The sequence below is a fragment of the Centruroides vittatus genome, unplaced genomic scaffold (assembly GCF_030686945.1).
Source record: "Centruroides vittatus isolate TY-2023 unplaced genomic scaffold, ASM3068694v2 scaffold_149, whole genome shotgun sequence".
NCBI classification, from domain to species: Eukaryota; Metazoa; Arthropoda; class Arachnida; order Scorpiones; family Buthidae; genus Centruroides; species Centruroides vittatus.
Window position 1 is genome coordinate 563,775 of NW_027122681.1, and position 19,610 is coordinate 583,384.

The 19,610-nt window shown below is 35.1% G+C and overlaps 1 protein-coding gene across 1 annotated transcript; it reads left to right on the top strand.

Moving 5' to 3' along the window:
* Positions 1-5,188: 5,188 nt before the first annotated feature.
* On the top strand, positions 5,189-6,438 carry LOC136987195 (uncharacterized). Its single transcript, XM_067284886.1, has 2 exons — positions 5,189-5,225; positions 5,567-6,438. Exons 1-2 carry the CDS (start codon positions 5,189-5,191, stop codon positions 6,436-6,438), a joined length of 909 nt encoding a protein of 302 aa, XP_067140987.1.
* The last annotated feature ends 13,172 nt before the right edge of the window (positions 6,439-19,610 follow it).

Here is a 19,610-nt window from a genome sequence, read left to right on the forward strand (position 1 = left end):
GTCATCTTAGATGTGTATATTAAATCACATTAATTTGTATTCTGATTATCTTTATTCACATGTACAACCTTTGTTTATTTAACATCACATGCACTCTATCGAAATGTGTTAAAATATAATAGAGTCGTATCAGTTTTAATATTTTACACTAATTTTAATGAATATTATTTAGACGATGAAACGAAAATAAATTAGAAAATGTATTGCATGCTTGTAACTGCTTCGCATTAAATTACTGTAATTAATTAGTATAGTAATTATATTTTTTCTGTAATTACTTAATAAAGTTTTGTTATACTTTGATTAATGTCTACGTTTTTAATATATATATCGTTATATAATACCCGTTATTACACTGTACTCATTGCTGTACTGCTATATTATAAAGAGTTGTCCTCTATAAAGTATTAAGTGTAGTATTTATTTGATGACAAATTTATAAATAAATATCTGTGAATATATCTAATACACGGTATTTTCTTTAGAATAAAGGAAGATAAAAGTTATTGTGACTTGTTTATTCGTTTACCGAAATGAGTTTCAAACTTTTCTAGTATGAATATGACTAAACCTTTATTTACAACAAGACTAGTTGTTGTGCCAATCGAAGCAATAGAATAATTCTGTAAATTTTTCCATTAAGAAACTCTAAAGTCGACACTAACGAATCATTATAACGCTTAATAATCTATATCCACTCAATATAAAAAATTAATTTTAAAAATTTAACAATCAGTAAATTAACAAAACAAAGTTAAATTTTTGTTTTTTTCTTTTATTAGTAAATTTAACATTTATTGTGCTTACAATAATTTGTACGCTACTTCTTGACTACGCAAGAATGTAATGTAGGTAAGCGACAGTACGAATGGAAATGTACTGAGTAAAATAGTTGTTTATTTATCTAAATCGACAGGTTATATCTGAACAGTTTCTAAGGTGATTTCGTAATAGAGTGCTTCTGTACGGTAACATGTATTCACCGAGAAGTTTTTCTGTATTTAAATTTGGAGAAATATACCGGGATTCGGTAATACTTTTTTTATCCTAGGATAGGTGTACTTTGGTGTAAAAATTAAATGACATAAACAATGATGATCGAGCAAGAGAACTGGCTTCATCACTCTATCATCACATGGCTATTTTTACTTTTTGTTTTAACAATTCATCAATTTTAGGTGCTGCTACTTTCATTTCGACTTTTTCGTTACAGAAAAGTATCGTGACGCTGTTAAGCTTGATGTTTTATGCGTTCAGAACAGATGTTGTGCCTTTATTAATTATTTATTTAAACGTAATATTAATTAAACACTGAAAAAAGTAAAATGTTTTTATCAGACGATTTCTCTGATTATTTTACCTATGCGATGAGTGTGATAATACAGTATAACGTGTTGTGTGCCTTCTTAAATTATTTGTTCTAAAATATACTTTATTTGAAGTTTTGAAAATTCAATTGTGCAGCCTGTTAAACTATTTCTGAGTGTTTTCGCTCTCTGTTTGTTACGATCGAGTTTGAATATAATACAGATGAAATTTCAATTTATACACTTATAATTCATAGAAAAGAAAAACTTCTCGTAGACATCTTGACTTTTTTTATCATTTTTTATCGTAAGAAGGTCTACATTTGAGCTGGGAATGGGTTCTATCAGACTTGAAAGAGGGCAGCTATGTGACAAGCAAATGTCCTGACAGAGCTTGTAGATATCACTCGAAAAATTCTGGGTGATTTTGAATGCCTGCATTCGTTTCGAGTATCATAGGAATCAGAAATTTTATAATTTATATTTTATACTGGAGGAGAGTAACTAAAAAACTACAATTTTACATTGTCCAAAGAGAATTTTTTCAGTTCATGTGCAAACAACTTGTATATAGTGACCTCTTACGACACTGCAGACGATATTTCAGAAAATATAAATGATTAATGCCCGAGATCAACACTAAGCATTTTTGTTACTAGCTGTATTATCTAATCCGGTTTTTGCATGTGTTATCATTTTGAAAGTCAGATTTATAGAACCATCAAGAAAACTATCTCTAAGAACGAGAGGACCAGCAGTCACGCACTGCTGATATACCCAAAACCCAGAGAGAGAGAAGAAATAAACATGAAAGAAATCACCAAGAAAATTCTCGAAAAGGTGATTCCTCATAAAATCGAAATAAACGTCAAGACAATCAGCCAAGTAAAGGGAGATGGAGTATGTTTTCGGGTAGGAAACAGGGCAGAAAAAAAAAGCTCTTGAGAAGGCTATTAACAAATTAGAAACAATAAAAAGAAACACACAATGCAAGATCTCTGAATTACGAATGCCCAAGATAATATTGATAAATGCACCTAACTCCATTTAAACGGAAGAAATTTTTGACTTTATGTATAAACAAACTTGACATTGGGGAAAGTCGAAATGGAATAATTTAAAACAGACTGCAAAATATCATCATTCATAGTAAAAGGGAGAAGCAAGGAAAACTGTCGTCATCTGGTATTTAGTACCTTCCCCAAAGTAAGGGCAGAACTGATTATAATGAAACATGTCGCTTTATCTAGGGCACAGATTAAAGTTAATGACTACTTGCAATTAATCCGATGCTACTGATGCTGCGGATGTCAACATCTGGCACGGGACTGCCAGAAAAGACAAAATTGTAGTCATTGCAGAAATAAACACAAATTTCATGAGTGCGGGAAAACTATGAACCCGAAGTGTGGAAATTGCTCACAAGAAAACAATAACTTATCTAAAGAGAGAAAAATTAAGATAAGTCACAATGCTTATAGCTCACAATCCCTACAACACAAAAAATGAAGCAGCAAATAATACAACAAACCAACTATGGACCTTATCTCTAATAATAACTCTACTCAGATAAACCGCAACAACGACAGCATAAATCAAAATTAACTGCGTATTCTACAAATTAATACACAGAAATGTAAAGCTGCCTGCTCTTTAACTATCAAGACCACTAATGATAATAACATTGACTTAATTATTATACTAGAACCTTATACAAGACATAATAAAATTGAAAAGTGGAGAATGTTAACCACAGACAAAGAAGAGAAACAAAAATGCGGCATAATAGCCATAAACAAGAACTTGGACATTGCAATGATCTGACACCTAACAACACAGAGGATCACGACGACAGCTGTTTATCAAAATCCACATCTTTCCATTTTAAGTATGTATTTCACTCCCGATGACAACGATGATGAGTGTATAGAAGAACTGGAGAACACCATTCATCAAGTAAACAGTAATAACTTTATAATTGTTGGGGATGTAAATGCAAAATTTCCAGCATTGTTTCATAAAAAAGAAGACAACAGGGGGCGCATCCCGACTAACTTAATGGCCACTGACAGCCTTTTACTTGGCGAATACGATATACTATCCTACTTTTTATACAATCTATGCAGAGAGATAGAATGACGTCTTTCTGACACCGATCAACATAAAAAACAAAATCTTCACTTGCAGGACGCCATTACAAGATACAGCAAGTGATCAGAGATATATCTACGCAGGACTATTGAGAACCGACAGAAGACTAAATGACAACATTGATTACACCTAAAAGATAAATTGCGATATCTTCAGGCAGACATTTGCAATCATTGGAAAAACTACAGCCTTTACAGAATAGAAGACGGCAAAGATGTAAATCAATATGCTGAACACATAACTAAATCTATGCAAGAGGCAGGAAAATTATCAACAAGAACCAAAAAGTACGAAATACAAAGAATCGATCCGGTGGACTGACAGCCTAACAAAACAACAAAAACATGTTAGGAAATTAAGAAGAAAACTAATAAGAGCTACAGACGAAGATAGAAAAAACTGAACATAAACGTACTCAGCAAAAATCTATCCTTCACTAACCACCACCTTATAAGTTGCTAAGGAAATTTTTAATTAAGAAAACTAACATTTTCGATCTAGTCCATAGATCATCTTCAGTTTAAACTGACGAACAAAAATAATTTTGTGGAATAGAACTCAACATATTTAAATTCAAAGAAAAAACCGACAACGGAGCAAATAAAATTAGAATTAAAGCGCAAAAAATACACATTGTAAACTAACAAACACATAACAATTCCAAAGTTATTAGTACACGCTAACATCATTTAACAGATAATAAAATATTAAGGTTCTACAAGTACGAAACACATCGCAAATCATGAGCCATTTGTAAGTCTCTTAATTGCAAACTTCCAAGCTGACGGTAATCCCTCAGCGTCCCTGGCGTTAATGCATCTATTGTCGAGTCTACTCTTGTATATTTCTATTTTTTCCGCCGTCTTTGCTAAAGTTAGAAAATATACTTGTTTGACAATTTCCGCCTCTTCCCATCCAACGACAGATCCTTCGGCCTGGGCCATCTGGGCCAGTACCGTTGCGTTCGAACTTTTCCTTACATCATATTGGTATTCTTTGACTCTTACACCTAGGTTTTTCATTGTGATCTCTATATACTCCTGTTTTAATCCCAATTGCTGGTTTTCATAAGGGATCCTATAGACCCCAGCTTTATCCTCTTTCTTAATCTTCCCTTTATCAGTTCTTAGAATTTTGTAGAGGTTCGGGGCTCGTTTTAAGATCAATGTTGATTTTTTAATGTCCGCTATCTCCTTCATAATGCCCCGTACATTTTCGTTAAATGTAAACTTAGTATATCCACTAGGTCTTTGTTTACAGGTTCTTGTGTCACTCTTTTCAAACTTCCTCACGATACCATTAATTACGTTTCTTCTGTAGCCCAAGTTCTCTGCTATTTGCTTGATCCTGTCGATTTCGTTAACCCTGTCTATAACGTTATCGCAATAAAATGGAAGAGTACCTCGAACAGACGGAGTGTGTTACGACCAACGATAAAATCGTTGAGAATATAGATAGGAGGCTCAAGAAACTCGAAAGAAGCAAGCTCTCGACGATTTTACCGTTTATCAACAAGTGCCGTAACCCCAGACCTGGGGTCCCAAGGCTATTTGCGTTTGCTAAAACGAATAAGGAAGGCAAGAGAATAAGGCCAATTGTGGAAAAAATTAAAGCCTTTACGTTTTTCTTAGAAAAAAAGTTGCACGGTTATCTTTCCTCCCTACTGGAAGGCAGTATATTGGTTGCAAAGGATCCTACGGTAGTAGTTAGAGTTGCAAGACATAACTCTGATGGATGAGGAAGTGGGTACTATATTAGATTACGAGAGTATGTACCCATCCGTAAAAATTGAGTCCTGTTTGGAAGCGCTAATGGAATCCTTATTTAAAGTAAACCCAGAGTTGTTACACCACAGGGACGATGTTTTGGAGATGGCTAACCTGGTATTCCGCGAATCCTTCTTTGGCTTCGAAGGCCATACTTACAAACAGAATAGGGGAGTTCCTATGGGAAGCCCTATGTCGGGGCTTCTATGCGAATTAGTGGTTAAGAAAATTGAAGAAAAAGTTCTGCACAGCTTCAGAAACAATATAGTTTACTACAAGAGATATGTTGACGATATCTTATTATAATATGGAGAAGTAATCGAGAAATCAGTACCTTTATAGAAAGAATTAACGATAACGAAGACGGCCTGCGTCTGAAACTAGAGCAGCAAAGTTCAGTAGTGGTACACTTCTTAGACATCAATATCACCTTTAAGAGAGGGCATCTATCCACTAAAGTGTATACTAAACCAACTCATAGCTTACTCTATATCCCTCTACAGTCAAATGATCCATTTCGTTATAAATTGGCAGCGTTTCGTACCTTAGTCAGGAGGGCCTTTACTTATTGCGATAACGTTATAGACATGGTTAACGAAATCGACAGGATCAAGCGAATAGCAGAGAACTTGGGCTACAGAAGAAACGTAATTGATAATATCGTGAGGAAGTTTGAAAAGAGTGACACAAGAACCTGTAAACAAAGACCTAGTGGATATACTAAGTTTACATTTAACGAAAATGTACGGGGCATTATGAAGGAGATAGCGGACATTAAAAAATCAACATTGATCTTAAAACGAGCCCCGAACCTCTACAAAATTCTAAGAACTGATAAAGGGGAGATTAAGAAAGAGGATAAAGCTGGGGTCTATAGGATCCCTTATGAAAACCAGCAATTAGGATTAAAACAGGAGTATATAGGGATCACAACGAGAAACCTAGGTGTAAGAGTCAAAGAACACCAATATGATGTAAGGAAAAGTTCGAACGCAACGGTACTGGCCCAGATGGCCCAGGCCGAAGGATCCGTCGTTGGATGGGAAGAGGCGGAAATCGTCAAACAAGTATATTCTCCAACTTTAGCAAAGACGGCGGAAAAAATAGAAATATACAAGAGTAGACTCGACAATAGATGCATTAACGCCAGGGACGCTGAGGGATTACCGTCAGCTTGGAAGTTTGCAATTAAGACACTTACAAATGGCTCATGATTTGCGATGTGTTTCGTACTTGTAGAACCTTAATATTTTATTATCTGTTAAATGACGTTAGCGTGTACTAATAACTTTGGAATTGTTATGTGTTTGTTAGTTTACATATGTGTATTTTTTGCGCTTTAATTCTAATTTTATTTAGTTGCTCCGTTGTCAGTTTTTTTCTTTGAATTTAAATATGTTGTGTTTTATTTTATGGAATTATTTTTGTTCGTCAGTTTAAACTGAAGATGATCTATGGACTAGATCGAAAACGTTAGTTTTCTTAATTAAAAATTTCCTCAGCAACTTATAAGGTGGCGGTTACTGGAGGATAGAAAGAACACTTATAAATGTGAACTGCAGGGAGGAGGTGATAGTCGTATCTCTCCTTTCTGGCAACATGTCGTTGACGTTTCGCTTGTCAAGATGGTGTGTTTACGTTAATTGTCCCGCGGGGACAGGACTATTCAGTCAAGTGGAAAGAGAGTGGGAGAGAGGAGGTGGGGTCGTTGGTAAGGCGACCAGCGATATTCGAGAAAGGAAGACACCAATTAACAAAGAAACGACGGTTTATTGGATAACTAATGAGTCCTTACACAAAATCTAACAGAAGGGATTTATTAATTCCAAATACGCGAAGGAGAGAGAAAGAGTTCACAAAGAGCGTTTCATATCTCTTGGATAATCCGTATATATATTCTGTAGGTAAATAGGCACAAGAGTAAAAATATAACTACATTGTGACTTGGTCCAGGTCAACGATCGTCTCTTCTGAGGGGGAGAGAAGCGGCTTTTATAATTTCGCGGAAGGAAAACTGTCACGTGATAAATGATCTGGAAGGTAAAGGTGTGTGTGTAGGTTAAAGTTGTCTCCGGAATCTAAATAAAGTTACGAAATCAAATGGTAACTATCAACTTTAAGTCTTGTTGTGTGGAAAAAAGTGTCGAGATATATAGGCGAATGTTTACATTATTAGGAAGGGAAATTAACATTTCTTAGTAATATCGTTTCCCGTTCCTTAGGAAGAGGAAAATTAATAATAATAAAAAAATCGGTATAACATCCAGATTTCACATAAAGAAGAATACAATACAGCCTTAAAAAATATAGAAAAAGCATCAATAGCGCCAGAACCAGAGCCTGGAAAAATTTTTGCAGTAAGAAACTCAAAAACAATCCTTGGGATATACCATAAAAAGTCATTTACAATAAAAAGAAGAAATGTTACAATCCAAATATTATCAATGGGAATGAGAATAACACAGATCTTGATATCAAGGACAACATCAAAAACATCTTAAGGTATCATTTCCCAAATGACAAGAGCACTACGGACTCTGAAATACACAAAGAACTACAACAGGCTACTCAAAATCAATTACCATCACAGGTGGATGACAGAATGTATACATTCTTAGAATACAGAAAGCCATCTCATCTATGGCAAAAAGGAAATCTCCAGGCCTGGATGGCTTTACGGCAGAGATGGTTAAGGCGGCCTTTGAAGAGGTGCCCATTGCGTTTGTATATGTTTTTAATGAATGTCATACAACAGGAGTATTCCCATCAAGTTGGAAAAAGCGAACGTAAAATTAATCCTTAAGTGGGAAAACGCCACCAGACCAGAGAACTTTCTACCAATCTGCTTACTTCCGGTCTTAGGAAAAGTGCTTGATGGAGTGGTCATAAACAGGTTAAAATCAACGGAAACAACATAAAAAATGTACAACAAATGAAGTACCTAGGAATATACCTAGAAAGAGCACTAAATTGGCATTATCACACCAATCAAATATAGAATAAAACTACTGAAAAGTCAAATCGGGTAATTGGTATTACAAGAAACACATGGGAAATGGACTCAAGAAACATCAGGCTTATCTACCTTCAAGCGATCGAACTAGCCATACTATGTGGGGTGCAGGTATGGTAGGAGGCCCTCAATAATACCCACATAAAGAAAAAATTGTTGTCAATTCAGAGGAAATCTGCTATTAGAATTTGCAAAGCATACCAAACAGCACCCACTGACACGCTACTTACCATAGCATATTTGACCCCAATTCATTTAAAGGAAAAGCAAATTAAACCAGGAAGGAATGATTGTATGAACATCAAAATCATATTAAAGAAAGAAGAGGTTGGGATATGCAAATGATTAGTATTTCAGCGCATTTATACGATGCAGGAGGGACAAACGACATCTGAAGCACTGCATAAATGAAAAGTTGTGCAGTAGATTTTTTATTCGGAAATCGCTTTGTAAGGTCGGGGTTTTATCAGAATATCATGTTATGTCTCGAATAAGAAGAAGAAATGCTTACCAGCAAAGAGTCTGAATGCGATAGAGGCAAAATCGTTGCCTATCGAAAGTGTGGATTATCGTTCCGTGATATTGCCACTCGCACTGGTCGAAATCCAACCACTGTCATGCGAATATGGAATCGATGGGTTTGCTGCAGGGCCGGATTTACCGATAGACAAATTAAACAAATGTCTAGGGGCCCGTAATCCAGAGAGGCCCGGCTTCAGTGCAGAATCTTTCTCTGTTTTAAAACGAGTTAAAAATTATTTAAGAAATTCGATAGGACAGGAAAGTCTGTCTTTAACAATGCTTACTAAAAAAAGATACTCTGAAACGGCTAGATTGATGAATTTTCTGAAATGAAAATCCAAAAACGAAAAATTTAAATATTCAAAAGGCTGATTAATGGCTAAAATTATATACAGTAAGACCCCGCTTAACGCTGATTCAATATAACGCGGTCTGCTTGACGCCTAAAAAACGCTCAAAATTTATGCTGATTCAAATCAACGCCGCACTTCATTGATTCATATATAATACAATTATTCCCAAACACGAACCAATCTGCAAAAAATGGCAAATTCGTCGTAGCGCTGTTCTTCCCTTAAATCTATGTTTGTTTTGTTCAATTTTGGAAAAAATATAACATCATGGATGCCATAGGAAATACGGACTTCGCTTGGCAAGAATTAACTGATAAATGCATGAAAGGAGTGTGGAAGAAGTTATGGCTGGAGGTATCAAAGAATTATCATCGAGAAGAGTCTATCGCTGTATCGTTAGGTTGACAAAATTGTCAACTTAATCGACACAGATGTAGGCGAGCAGACAGCCGGATGGCCGAGCGGTCAAGGTGGCAGCCTACCGCTCTGGGGGACCCGGGATCGAATCCGAACGGGTCGAATAATCCCCAGGAATTTTTCGGGGGGTGGTCCGTTCGGATATGTCGGGCCCCGTCCCTCACCACCCGGTCGCTCCATTGTGGGCCTGGCCGAACCCATAATGGGCCTTCTAAAAGAGGCCCTCTTAGTGCCCACAGGGCGGAAAGAGTTAAAAAAAAAAAGATGTAGGCGAGCAGGAAATTGGAAGTTACTGTAGGTTTCTGGTAAGAGCTTTACCAACGACTTCAAAAACTGGCAGAACAAGGAATTCGTGTAGAATCGGAAAATAGTGATTCTGAAGACGAAGAACCAAAGAACTTGCTACAGATTTACTTAGGAAAAGTTTGGTAACGATAACCGAAATCGTTGTAGCGAATGATCCAAATTGTGTTAGGAGTGTTAAAGCAAAACGAGGCATTTTTGATGCGATCTTCTGCTACCGACATTTGCTTAAAAAAAGAAAAAGAAAGCGACCAATGAATTTACAGGATTTCATCGCAAAAAACAAGTTTATGTGTTATTTAACATATATTATTATGAGAAAAATTATATAAAAATTACTTAAAATTATAGTAAAATTACTTATTTTTTGGTCGCGTGTTCCCGTATCCCTATTTACTCTATGTTAAAATGGTCTCGCTTTAGCGCTTTGTGGTCTAGGAACGCATCCCCCGCGTTAAGCGGGGAGATGCGTTCCTAGACCACAAAGCGCTGTACCAAGGCTGTTGCAAAGCAAAGTACCAGAAACTCTTTTGTTGTACAATTATTATTGTATTAGTGTTTGTATTCTTTATCATTAATAAAAATTTTAAGTGACATTATTTAAGATTTGTTTACAAGCGACTTATTTATATGGGGCCCCAATTTAAATTTTGTCTAGGGCCAACTAGAGGCTTAATCCGGCGTGGGTTGTGAGGGTCATACTGAACGGCATGCAGGATCTCAACGCTCTCCCATGACTAACGCCCGAGAGGACAGATATATTGTGAAGTTGGCCATGCAAAACCGTAAAACCACATCACGGACCATTAGTCAGGGAATGGGCTTGTTTGCAGCACGTCCAGTATCCGCTCGTACGGTGTGACAACGTTTGCAGCAGCATGGACTGTCAGCACGGTGACCATTAATTCGGCTTCCCTTGACAATGCAGCATAAAAAGAGCCGGCGACTCTGGTGCGCCCAACGACAAAGCTGGATACAGGAGTGGCACAATATTGTCTTTTCAGACGAGTCCTGGTTCTGTGTGCAGCATTCTGATGGCCGTATACGTGTCTGGAGGCTCCGAGGAAACCACTCGTCGCCTGCTTGCATTTGATATCGGCATAGGGGCCCTGCACTTTGCGTGATGGTATAGGCAGCCATTGGGTACACGACACGCACATATCTAGTTCGGACCGACAGTAATTTAAATGGAGATCGGTACATTTCTGACATCTTACTTACAGTGGTCGTGCCCTATCTTCGAGGCCTGCGAAACGCCGTCTTCCAACAAGATAATGCAAGGCCACATGTTGCATGTAGTGTTTTGACCTTCCTCGATAGAGTGAGTATTCAATTGTTGCCATGGCCTGCACGGTCTCCAGATCTCTCACAAGTTGAGAACATCTGGTCATGGGTTGCTGAGAGACTGGCTCGCCACCCATCTCCAGCTAATACTGTTAATGAAGTGTGGCATAGACTTGAAGCAGCATGGAATGAGTTGCCCGCTTCTCTCACCCAAGCACAGTATGACTCCATGCTTAACCAAATAAGGACCGTTTTAGCTGCCAGGAGTGGCAACTGTTTCTACTAATTTCGCACCCCTGTAAACCCCAAACTGCTTGCAAATTGAATCATTCTGTCTTCATGCCATACTGTTTACGTACAATAAATATATATATATATATTTTTTTTTTCTGCTTTCCTTCTTGGTGTTGCAATTTTAATGGCCAGCAGTGTATTTGAAGTTGGTTTATACTGAATAATAACTTAACGGAAAGCTCGGAAAATCACATAACTGACCTCGAAAAATTGGATGACCTTCCACCTGATAATACAAATAATCTGGCACATATCACACATTAAAATATCGATTACAGACCAGTAAGTACAGGTGTCATGACTGACCCTAAAGAAAAATGCCTTTTCGACATCAACCTAGACTTTAGTACCACTGCTCATAGTGGAAACCAACACTTCACTGCTTACACAGACAGATCAAGAAATGATCAAGGAGTAGAATCAAAACTTGTCATCAGAAACAAGGATAACACCATTTACCAAGCTTCACTAAGATTAGCAAATGAATGCTACATTATGCAGACCGAGTTTTCGGCGATCTTTAAAACTATTTCTCATGTAAACGAACTCTCCTCTAAAACTCACAAAAAATTAATCATCTATACGTACAGTAGAGCAGCACTTCACACTCTCAACAATAAAAAGACCAAATCGGCCATCTCAAAAGTCCTGATAAACTTAGCAAAGAACATGTGACAACATAAGAAAATTATTTTCAACCGGATCCCCGGACACAAAGGACATGAGGGCAACGAATTAGCGGACAAATTAGCTAAAAATGCAATTACAAACTCCAACATAACTTACTCTAGCCTTCCCATCAATTTCATCAAAAAATACATCATACAAGAATTCAACATCTTATGGCAAAGAGAGTGGAACGAATTTGCAACTGGTAGACAACGTACAGATTCATCCCATCCATAGAAGAAAGACAATGGGAAAAGACATTCAAACTTGCCTTCGAACTTACGCAATGCTTGACAGCCATGGAGCCTTCAACACATACTTATATCGTTTTAAAAAGAGGAACTACAACCATTGCAACACAGACATAAATTGCAAAGACTTAGTGAATCACTTCTTATTTGAATGCACAAAATGCCAAGAGCACAGAATAAACTTTGAGAGAGTTTGCCCTCAAGAGGGACATAATTGGCCACCCAAAGGACAAAAGTTGTTCGCCACTGATAAACTACTGCAGGCTATGACAAAATTTATACAAGACAGTAATCACTAATACTATCAATGATAGTAAATCAGAATAATAATAACAATAATGACAGAAATCAAGAAGACCACAACGACTTTATCACGATGATGACGATGATGAACAATAACATACACGACGATGACTACGACCACGATGACTACAACAAAAATGAGGAATATCAATAATCACGCCAAAGACCGCAATGACAAACACAAAGATGATCACAACCACGGTATCCATGACAACTAGGAAAACAAGAGAAGAACAAGATGTTAGAAACAACAACCAAATGACCACAGCAACAACGACGACAACATGAACCAAGATGACCAAATGACAACTATAATTGAAAATCAAGACGCGAATGATCAATACAATGGTTACAGAAACAATCCAATGATCAATACAATGTTTTATTTCAGACAAGTAACAAATGAAATACGATCTTTGTAAGGTGTATTAATTGTTTTTAATTCACCAACCACTGCAAACATTCATTTTTTTCTTCACTGAAAGATCTGGCACAGACCAGGAAAAGCAAGATAGTTTAACCACCCAACTTTTCATTATATGTTCTACTAACTCGTCCATAGATTCTTTCTGGTATATAGGATGCGATAACGAGAACAATAGATCAGTGAGTGTTCCCTGTGTTAAATCAGGTCAAAACAATCCAAATCCAAATCACTTCTCGCAAATACGTCTTCGTATTTATATTGCAAATCTACCAAAGTGGATATTTTGTCTTCTTCTACTTCACTTATATCAAATAAATTAGGAAATTGGGCGCAAATCACTTCATTCTATGGTAATTATATAGTTTAAGGAAATATGAATTTTTAAATTATGTTATATAAAAAGAATGTATATTAAATAGTCATTCGGAAAATGCATAACTTTTTACCAGGCGATCCGTACATACAGTACTATAAACAAAAATTCATAGGACTACTTACTGATTGTGCCCCATTCTAGATGCCATTGCCTAAGCTTGCTGTTGTCATGGAGGTGCATGCTGGATGGCAGTTGCACGCGAAGTGTGTCACGTGATCTAGGTAAACCCTAGGACAGTACTTCCGGAATCTCGATAGCACTTGAAGTTTTAGAAATGCAAATTTTTAATTTTCGTGGGCTCGAGAATGCCAGTGGCGTGCCGTGACATTTGATGACAGGGAAGCTGTGTTTCTGTAAGAAGCCGACTTCCAGGGGCAATCAGTTAATTGCTCGTCAGTGATGGTCTAGGGCAGTGGTTCTTAACCTTTTTATACTCGCCGCCCACCAAATATTTCATAATTTTTTTGTGACCCCCATTTTTAAATAATAATTTATATTTGATAATTTGATAATTTATCTATAATAAATTGATTTTTTTATTATTGCTTTATTTTTATATAATAAATGTAAATCATAACTTTATTATTTCATTATCTATTTAAATAACATTCAAACTTCACAATTAAACATGAAAACTCATTAATTTTTAACAGAAAATAAAATAAGAAACATGTCGATAAATCGATCCAATGTCGATGCTAAAACTAAACTAAAACTAAAACGCCCACTTGTCGTAAGGATTTTGCATAACTTTTGCAAAAATATTTAAATTTTCAAAGCCTACTATTTTTCCTAATTATTTTTAAAATTCCAAGCATTAATAGTTTCTTAAAATTGCTTTGGAATAAAAGAAGTAAATACTGCGGAGTAAATAGCATATTTGCATTTATTTCTTCTGTACTAACAAAGTTGTATGTAGGAAGAAATACAAAATAAATAAATAAAAACTAAATAGGAAAACTTTATCTTTCTTATTTCACTTTTCAATACGATATTCGGATTATACATCAATTTTCTTTTTATTATATTATGAAGGAAATTTTGCATAATTTGGCGGCCCCCGGCAAACTTCTTATGGACCCCCAGGGGCCGCGGCCCCCCTGTTAAGAATCACTGGTCTAGGGTCCATTCGTATTCATTTGTTCGATAAGCCAGTAAAAACTGTAGACTTCTCTAAATGTATTTTTAATATCACAATTACATTCTGAATCGATATAAGGGCTAAAATTAAAAATAAATTATAAAAACTTACTTGGTGAAATAAAATGTGCGGTGGATATACATACCTGGTACAATGTATTGTTCGATTGTATTAATATACGTTTAAAGAAAATTATAATTAAAATATAGCTTTGTAAAGAAACGTACATAAAAATAACATAAAATATTCTTTACTTTTTAAATCTTAAAACAATCCACTTAGTCAAATATCTTGATACGAGTAGCTAATGGATGGAACTAGTGACGGTCCAGGTAGGTGTGTAGTGAGTGTGTGCGTGCCAAATCCCGAGGGTGCCGATACCGGTCAATGTCAAATGCCTCTTTTGTCGCATCACTAGTATATCTCAAAGGACGCCACAGGGCTGTTGTAAATTTTAAACGTTTCTCACCGTAGCTGTAAAAATCTAACTATGTTAAACTTAATAGTCATTCGTTTTCTAACTAATTCGTTTTAATACCAGGTGTACACGGAAATCAGTTTTCCACTGTACTGAGCGAGTGATTGGTTCTGTTAAGCTTTTGTTGAAGTAAAATTCTGGCTCTTTCAACAGGATTTTATTTATGTCCCCATTCCCTAATCTCTTAATTATTTAGTCACTTCTTAAGTAGAAATAAGTCGAAACCAGTTACTTTGTACCTGAATATCTGTAGTCTTGGGAAAATAGTGGAAAGACAAATTTTTATGACAACGGATATATAAATCGTAAATTTAAGGAAAATAAATTCTAGAGCTTTTTTTGTACCATTGTATGTACTGTACGTCTCATTCATTAAATTTGGTTGTAAATGATGCTGCCAAAGTAACAGTTAATTTTTAACACTGTAGTAGAATTGTACACGTTTTTTCTGCATCCCCTTACAGATGAGACATACTAAATCGTAATATCACCGGTTTAACATCGAAATCCGTAAGTAATATAAGATGGGAGAGCGGAATAAACGCAGAATAAATATATCAAATATTTTAATGGAGTTTTTTTAAACTCCTGTCAACTATACAGAACTATCATAAAAAACGTGCCAGTAAACTCCTATCGGTTGGGTTGTTATAAATCTAGTCTAGGGTGGGCAACCCATTTTATAACATGGGCCAGAATAAATTTTACGTTTTTTTCCGCGCCGTAGTAGTTAATTGACGCCTTCTTGTGACTCGTAATTTTTTTAGTCTGCAAATATGAAATAAATAAATAAAAAGTTAATTACTACATTTATTTTTTTTATCGTTTTCGAAAATTACAAAGAATTGGAAAAATAACTAATTAATAGTTATTTTTCCAATTTAATAATTTATTAAAGATTTCGCGGGCCGGATAGAAACTTTTCGCCAGCCATAGCTGGCCCGCGGGTTGCCCGCCGTTGATCTAGTCTGCTTATGATTCACATAATCGGGCGAGGGTGGCCGAATATCTAGCAGGCGGCTAACAGCCCACAACCGCTCCGGGATATAAAGTCGCGTACTCTTTACGCGTGTATCGCTTCTACCAGCTAAACCGTGACGTTGGTGCTCTGTAAAGCGCATGCGCCAATGCCTATAATCTGGCTGCTTGGAAGTTGACAGGCAGGCGGCTAACAGCTCAGAACCGGTCCGGGTTATAAAGTTGGACTCCGTACGCGTGTGTCGCTTCTACCAGCTAAACCGGGTGAGGTTGGTGCTCTGTAAACCGCATGTGCTAATGCCTATATAATCTGGCTGATTAGAAACTGACCCAGTTTCGACATTCCTTCCGTCACCGAATTATTCGAATATACAATAGCAATCTTATCGTTTTTTTTTCACATGTAGTATAGAAATTTGTAAAAGATACATAATGCAGTTATAATATAATATTCATTTTAATTAATTCACAGTACGTTAAAATATGAAAATTTATATTTTATAAAATATAAGGGAAGGTCATTGGAAGGTGGAATCGGCGCTTCCATCGCTTCCAATGACGGCACGCCATTGGAGAATGCACGTTCTAACCTAACCCAACTTATTCTAATAAATTACCAAATTATTAGTAATTGATTAGGGAATAGAATAGGTTAAATCATGTTAGAACGTGCGTCTCGGGTCCACAAAAATTAAAAAATTGCATTTCTAATCGCAAATGCTATCGAAATTCCGGAAGTGTTGCCATAGGGGTTACCTAGGTACAGTTTAACCATCACGTGATAGAGCAAACGACGACTTATCATTAACACGTGATTAACTCGTGACACTTCGAACAACTCGCGGACTACAGTTTGACAACTTTGGGCAGCTTTTCTTCTCGCAGAAACAAGCTGCCTGGAAACGCGCCAGAGAACTAGTCACGTGACCAAGTTCCGTTAAAATTGGGTCACGTGACACGCTTCACGTGAATCCGGCATCCAGCGTGCACCTCCACGACGATGGCAAGCCTAAGCAATGGCATTTCGAATGGGACACAATCAGTAAGTAGTCCTATAAATTTTTGTTTATAGCACTTTATATATGGGTCGCCCGTAATAATGTTATGCGTTTTCCGAATGACTATTAAATATACATACTTTCTAATATAACATAATTTAAAAAATTGATATTCTCTTAAACTATATAATTACTCATTCTATTGATAACGTTGTTCAACAATAAGTTATTTTATAGAACGTGAACAACAGGTAGTGATAAGGATATTACTAAAATATATTAAAAATATTTAGTGAATGATTATCTAGCATATTAATTAGATAAATGAAAAAGGAATATGAAAAAATAAATTTCGGGTTGAAAGTTAAAAAATAAAAGAAGAAAAATTTTACACTTTTCCTTACCTAATAAGACTGAGAAGCAAAAGAATAAATGAAAAGCATTACTCATGTTCAATGTAATACAAATACGAAACGAAATGTTAGAGTAGCATAAAGACAACTGAATAGACAAATAAAAAAACACAAGACTGAGTTAAGACAACATCAATAATACCTGTTTTCTACATATCAAAGTGAATATAATTGTAAGCATGTCCATGTCGCATACTTGTTAACAACGTGTCAGTCCAATTTTGAAATTGATTTACAAGAGATAACAAAAACAATATAATGATAATATTAAAAAATTTAGTTTTTCAGGTCATGTAGTAATGAATTTTCAAAACTTTTTGTAAATACTCAACTAAATTGTCGCTTTCCTACGTTGCATTTTTCCGTATTTAAAACATTTTAAGAGTACAACATAGTGTACGCACAAATTTAGTATTTTCAAATAAAAAACAAGTAATATAAAAAAAATTTTTTTAAAGTCAATTCCTACTTAGGTCAGAAAAGAAAAATTTTATTTTAGTCACTTTTTATTAAATAATTACAATTAATATAAATATGTATATACATATGACAGAATCACAATATTAAGTGGCAAAATAGAAAGAGAAATAGGAATTGAACACAAAGCATAAAATTACTTCAATTTTATTTTTTCAGAAAAATGCTTCATTCTAACCACTAAGCCGCAACTGCTAACTCACTCTTGAAAATCATTTGGAGAAAAATTCTACTTAAAGCAAAAATTTTTAAAAATTTATCGATTTTCGCAGGAATTAAACTCGCATTCTTCACCTTCATGTGAAAAATACTGAAATCCTTGCATTTTACTGATTGAGCTATTGCCTGTTTATGTCAATTTTCATTACAAACTGCTAAAACTCTATTTAATTATACTGAAATTTCTGAAATATTTGTAATAAATTGAAATTTATTATACTTAGCATGTTTTTGGACAATGTGTTCTTCGAGTCGCTCCTGTACAAACACCAGAAGATACAAAACACTTTTTCTGCGAAGTTGCTGATAAACAAGTATGAAACACTTGAATAAGGATAAGGATTTACTTGGCTGAAATTAAAAAAAAAAAACTGTAGATCTATAAATCATCACTGTCTTCTGCCTGCCTGTCCTTCCTTAATTTCGCAAAAAGAGTTGGATAGATAACTAGCATTACTCTATCGCTAATAGGAAACGTATCATGTACAGGGGCAAACTATTATTAATTTGAGGTGGAAAGCATATATTTTAAAGTAACTAAATAAAAAAATATGATTAAAATTGCAACCTGGCATTGTGACAATGTCACAATAAATATTTGCTCATTAACTTCATTCTTAAATGAATAATGAAGAAATACGTATTTATTTTGTATTTATTATATGTGAAGTAAAGATTCTTTTCTAAGTACAATAACTGAAATATTGAATTTTCTTATAAAATCTGTATTGATTTTTTTTTAAATATAAAAGTAACAAATTTTAAAATAACATTTATTTAGATTAAATTTAATTGTTTAAACGAATGTAAATTAATTTCTATAATTGTCGTATTTGTAGGATTATAAAAAATTCGATGAATGCTTACACGAAAAGTATCTGTTTACTGATGACAATTATAAAGCATTTTATGTAAGTTTTCATGTCACTAATGCGCAAATGTTATAAATAAAATGTGAAAATACTTTAATTTAGAAATAAGGTTAATGTTATTAATGGTTCCAAAAAATGGCGGCTTGTCTCTGATTTAAGGGAACAGACGAAAGAAACAGCGAGGACGCACATTCTAACCTAACCTAACCTATCGTAATAAATTACCATAATTATTACCAACAAAATTATTAGAATAAGTTAGGTTAGGTTAGGTTAGAACGTGCGTACTCACTGTTTTCTTTCTTCTGTTCCCTTAATTAAAGACAAGCCACCATTTCGGAACCATAGATAACATTAACCAAAAATAATAATAATAATACTTCTATTTTCCAGCGTTGTCTTGGAAAAGAACCATGGTAATGTGTGTAACATCAATAAATATTTTAAAAGTATTGTTAATTTGATTAATTAGAATAATAATTCATGAAACTAATACAAAATTTTGCATAAATATATTTTAAACTTTTTGCAGACCCCAGAAAGAATTTCTTCGATTTGCTTCAAATTATAAGCAAAGTTTTGAATAAATTTTTGTGAA

Coding starts and splice junctions, on each gene's coding strand:
- LOC136987195 (XM_067284886.1), top strand. CDS start 5,189: ATGGATGAGGAAGTGGGTACTATATTAGATTACGAGA. Junction 5,226..5,566: donor TACTATATTAGATTACGAGA/GTATGTACCCAT, acceptor GTACCTTTATAG/AAAGAATTAACGATAACGAA.